Raw genomic sequence first — 5448 nt, forward strand, 5'->3', positions numbered from 1 at the left:
AAATGAATAGTAGCAGTCGAGTAAGTGAAGAGTAAATAAAGTAGAAGTAACTTTACCAGTGTCAGTAGTGATTGAAGTTGTAGTAATATAATTTGAAATATCAGTGGCAGTTGTTTTAAATATAGAAAGATTTAGATGAAGAAGCAGGTGTATTTAATACCACATTAACCTCAAATGAAGACTGGAGGTATTAGTGACAGTAATATGGTTGAAATAGAGGTGGTGTTCTGTTGTAGTACGACCAGTAGTAGTAGATAAAAATCAGGGATTGGCAATTGTAATTATCGTGGCAGTAATTGGTATTGCAAATGGATTATGAGGTTGTATGCATTTATAATTTAGTCACGAGTAGAGTGGTGCTGTTATTTGAGCCGGATATATTGAGGCAAACTATTTTTGTTTAAAAAACAAAACAAAACAAAACAAAACAAAATTATAGTAAATTAAACTAAAGTACACTAAACTAATCGTAATATTAAAAATAGGTCAAGGTCTAAAAGTTCAAACTGTAAATAAATATTGATGGCATGTGTGTTCATATGGCAGCAATATCATCGCTGTTTCTCCCAAAACTGTCACCACAACTGGACCTTGAGTTCCGCCGCGGCACAACACAACACATCTGAATAGAAAATGAAAAGTTCTTCATGAAACCTTCTCACACTTCAAGTTATTTATTGTTAAAACGTTTGTTTGCTTTCAAACACGTACAGCAGCCATTTTGTCTTTAACTTACAAAAAGAGGAAACATAAAGGCGTCGTTATTCTGTTAATATACAAGTCCCTACTTTAACATGGTGGATACAGCAGAGTGACAGAGTACCAGCAGTGAAGGTGAGGTGTCGGTCCTGGTCCAGAACAAAAGGTCCACAGTCAGGTCCATAGTAATAGACTCCCCCACTCTGGAGAAGGTGCTGGTGCGAGTCCCCAAACGTGACAGAATATATATTTAGATTTGTTAAAAAAAAAAAAAAAAAGTGAGTCCTACCACGTTCTGCCGTAAAGCAGGTTCGAGTTCACCATGGTACCGGTGTAGTCTACAGCGGAAGTGTCCATCTGGGCCATGTTGAGCTGCAGGGAGGGGGGGCTGGGCGACATCTCCTCCAGATCCATCACCTGTTGCTGTTGAGCAAGGCTGCTGGCCGAGGATGCGAGCACCACTCCGGCTCCGTTCTGATGGATCTGCGTGGGTGTGTTGGAGCCGTTCTGACACGGTTTCCCGTCCTTGACTAGAACCGGCACCGCGACGCGCCGCGGCGACTGCGCCTGCGCCTGCTGACACATGGTTCCGTCCTGCTGCTGCTGTTGCTGCTGCTGTTGGGCCGCCTTGTCCTTGGCCTGGCGCTTCATCTTGTACCGATGGTTCTGGAACCAGATCTTGACCTGGGTCGGGGTGAGGTGGATCATGCTGGCGAGGTGCTCCCTCTCCGGGGCGGACAGGTACTTCTGCTGCTTGAACCGTCTCTCCAGCTCGTAGACCTGGGCCTGAGAGAACAGGACGCGTCGCTTCCTCCGGGGCGCGGCGTGCAGGGAAGACATGGTCTTGGCGGCGTCCCCCATCCCGGCCAGGCCGCCCATGCCGCCCATGTTCATACCTGTGGAAGGTCCCATGAATCTAGAAACTTAAACATATACAATACACACGTGCGTTCAATGGAGCAGAAGAGGAGAACACTGTTTCGTCTGAATAATAAAACATGGAAGATAAAGGGAATTTAGAAACCAGAAAAACACGCCTCTAATATAATGAAAACATGATGCTTAAACTCTCATTCAATAAACGAAAAATCATTTTAATAATCGCTCATTATTCAGTTGAGTCGACAAATAAATTTCATCAAATTACAAATTCTAACTGAACAATATGTTCAGTGCGCTTATATAGTTTTGCTGCCGGTGCAGTCATTTCTTTTATTATAAATTGGGAAGGTAATATTCACCCCAAACTGTCGTAAAATGATAGTGTCATGCAAGAAAAAAAAGTCATGTTTTATCATAAATATGAGACTTGCTAAATTATTTTCACGTTAAAAGTCAACAAAGTTACTAATAATAATTCCGTTCATTATTAAATATCGAAGACAACTTTTCTCGATCATCGTTGTCTCACTTTTAACCTGATAACTCTTTATTCATTTCATATAATTAAATTAAACTAGTGTCTGTTCAGTACTGTAAAAATACAAGTACGTATTTTCCATCAGAAAAGACACGTCTTTAACTTCAAATTCATGCCTTAATATTGATCTTAAATCATACAATATTTCCAACTGAAGCGTCTTAAATCCACTCCTGTTATTTCGACTGAAAATGGATTTTGACGTAAGAATCTTAACTTGTCGTCCAGGTTAACTTGGATTCTAAAAATGTCTTTGCTCAGTTGACAACACGCTCAAGTTTGATATTCAATATTAGTTTAAAATGTACGTTAACTTAAATGAATCAATTCATAATGGGGAAAAAAATAGCCAACCTTGTCAAAGTAATTGTTTTCTGCGTGTCATGAGGACTTTCTTTTCTAGCAATAATAATAATACTAATAACACTTTTTGTTATTATTATCTAGTATTCTATCTTAGATGTTGTCATTTTTTTAATTAAATGTTTATCTTTTAAAGGGGGAAAAAACTCAGCCAAATTTCTCTTAAGATGAAATACAATTTCATACTGCTGATGAATTTCCAGGACGAGCATTTCAAACCAAATATAAAAACATTTATGTCATTCAGGGATAAAACCAAAACAACGCTCCTTTAAATTATCAAAAAAAAATATTTATCTCTATTTGAAGAGAATTAAATTAAATTCTTACATATTATTGCACAAAATAAAATGAACAAATGTGGAGTAAAAAGAAAAACCATTTGGTTTTTAATTTAAGCAACTGAAAATGCAGATAGAATATCAGCAAAATATAATGAACCACGAATAAAGTCAGCTCATCGAATCTGCAACATCATTTCTCTTCATGAAATATTAAAAATAATAAAGATCCAGACTTGAAATAATGATCTCCTTTTCAGATTTAATGATGAGAATAATTTTAAAATGGAATTAAATCGTTATGTCGTTCAAGAACTTACTTGTAGAGTATCTGGGATCTGGGTTGGCGCTGTACCAGCCTGTTGCTGCACTAGTCCTCATGCTCTCCTGGTACGACGGCAGCTCCCCCATGTTCCCAATGCCCCCGTTGCAGTAGCCCCCCATGGCGCTGTGGGAGAACTGGGAGACGGTGTGCGGCATGTGGTAGGTGGCGTTGTGACCCATGGAGTGCTGCTGCATCCCGGCCTGAGACACCTGAGTCTGCCGGTAGCCGAGGTTCCCCGCTGCGTCCATGCCACCGAACTTCTTGTAGGTCTCCTCGATTGGACTCAAAATATCTGTGACTGAAAAAGGCGTAGTGTGTTTTGGGCTCAACGACATGGTTCAGAAAGCAGGTAGATAGTTGGAGCAGATGTTCGGCTCTCTCCTGGCTGGACGTCTACGTAAGAGAGCGCTCTAGTGCGCCTGAGATCCTATTGATCGCCTTGGAGGAGGAGGCGAGACCAGGGCGCTCTTAGCCCGGTTTATTGGAGCCAGGAGCCGGTTTATGACAAACACGGGGGCGGAGCCACGGAGGTGGAAAAAAAACGGCAAACAATCAGATAGTGAACTCACGAGTCCAAACATCTGTGGGTTGGAATAAAACATACTTTTACTTGCTTTTCTTTCGAAAGCGCAATTCGCTTTAAAATGTTCCAGGTGACGTATCAAGATGCTCCTGAGAACGTCAGACTTCAGTCCAGGACCACCTTCACTCTCGTCAAGAAGCTTGTTTTAAGAGGAAATTGTTGAGGAAAGTTTGTTTATTTAAAAACATTGTCTTCTTTTCTTCCCGACCTTTATTGAAAACCGTACATTATCTACCTTATTAAATAAAGACACGTCTGAAATGGCTCAATATCTTCCACTTAGTTACGATATAAAACTATATATTGATGAATATAATGGACATTTTTAAAGTCATTTATTTGCGAGTATTTGCATTTGAAAATGTCTTTTCACGATATTTATAGTGACTATTTTTAAATATTCAATATTGTTGTCATCATTATTTTTATTCATGTTCATTCATGGAGAAAGCAATCATAGTATCTTCTGCAGCGCTTTTACTCAAATGTGATGTATCAATGACTCCATGATCTAACTTTGATCAGCAGACAGAATGATCTTTTGTGAAGAAGAGGGTGCCTCACTGATTCCTTCTGACTTAAAAATAACTTTTCTGAAAGTGACGAATACTCGAATATATATATATATATATATATATATATATATATATATATATATATATATATATATATATATATATATATATATATATAAACGGTTTCTTTGAAATGACTGTTTGAATATTCAGCAAGATAAAAATGATCCTAAAATATCAACATAAATATCTTGTTATTTTTCCACGTAATAAGTCAAACCGCACCATTATAGTTTTGCAGTGCATGAATTTACATTTAAGAATAAACTTTAACTCATTTTCTTACGTACTTCATGTAAAAAAATACATAATAAATCATTTTGTTTTGATCTTTGAAATATTCATAAGCCACTGTTTTTACTCCTTTCCCTACTTTTAAACTTTTTCCAGCGTGTAAAGGTGAGTAGAGTCGCTTTGTAACTTGATAGATCACGTGAGTGTGGCATTTCTGAAGTCCACTGAGCACCACCAGGAAGATCCACCTCACCAAATGTTGATTTAAAATGAATAAATAACTACAAGAATCGCTTATTTTGGAGATGGCATTGTGTCCTCGAGTGTTTGCGGACCGCTCCCGTCATTAGCGATGACTCAATGGCATCAATTTAAGCCCAGAGTCGGCATCCAAGGGAGAGTTCCTCCATCTTTTTCGGGTCATATTATGCACCAGGAGGGAATTCCACTTTTTTTGCAGGGACTCTGAGAGCCCTCTGACAACAGGAGAGTCACTGAGTGCCATCAGCGAGAGCCACAATGAACTTCGGTGACTCCTTAAGCTTCATTTCTGCCCTGACGGAGCGAACACGACGAAAATAACAAACCCGAGAGAGCGAGGAGTTGTGTTTCTTTGTCACCATCAGCTGACACAAACCAACAGAGCAGCCACATTTCATTGGGAGGCATCAAAGTTGGTTCATCACTGACTCAACGCTCACTCTCTGACATGTTGTTATCGCTGTTTGATCGTTGATAACGGAATAATAGACAGGAGTACACATGATTCTTTTCTAATGTCAACATTATTTGACTGAATTCAACTTGTAAATTCCAATAAAACTTTTATTGAATATCTTTTGAATGATAAAAAGCCACATATTTTAATTTCTTTCTCGATTTAGGGGTGAAAGCATATATATATTTTAGTACTTATTTGAGCACTTTAGTTTTAAGGGCCACGCCAAAGTCAGGTTACAGTTGACGCA

General features: G+C 38.8%; 1 protein-coding gene across 2 annotated transcripts; it reads right to left on the reverse strand.

Annotated features, from left to right (window-relative positions):
- Positions 1-573: 573 nt before the first annotated feature.
- nkx2.4a (NK2 homeobox 4a) lies at positions 574-3545 on the reverse strand. 2 transcript variants are annotated; one of them, XM_053845439.1, is made up of 2 exons: positions 3084-3545; positions 574-1595 (listed from the first exon to the last, which is right to left on the reverse strand). In XM_053845439.1, exons 1-2 carry the CDS (start codon positions 3421-3423, stop codon positions 985-987), a joined length of 951 nt encoding a protein of 316 aa, XP_053701414.1. In that variant the 5' UTR covers positions 3424-3545; the 3' UTR covers positions 574-984. The 2 variants fall into 2 exon arrangements, with proteins under 2 accessions (XP_053701414.1, XP_053701413.1); XM_053845438.1 differs by having other exon boundaries at positions 574-1622.
- Positions 3546-5448: the final 1903 nt, after the last annotated feature.

Source organism: Synchiropus splendidus, chromosome 16 (genome assembly GCF_027744825.2).
Source record: "Synchiropus splendidus isolate RoL2022-P1 chromosome 16, RoL_Sspl_1.0, whole genome shotgun sequence".
Lineage (NCBI taxonomy): Eukaryota > Metazoa > Chordata > Actinopteri > Syngnathiformes > Callionymidae > Synchiropus > Synchiropus splendidus.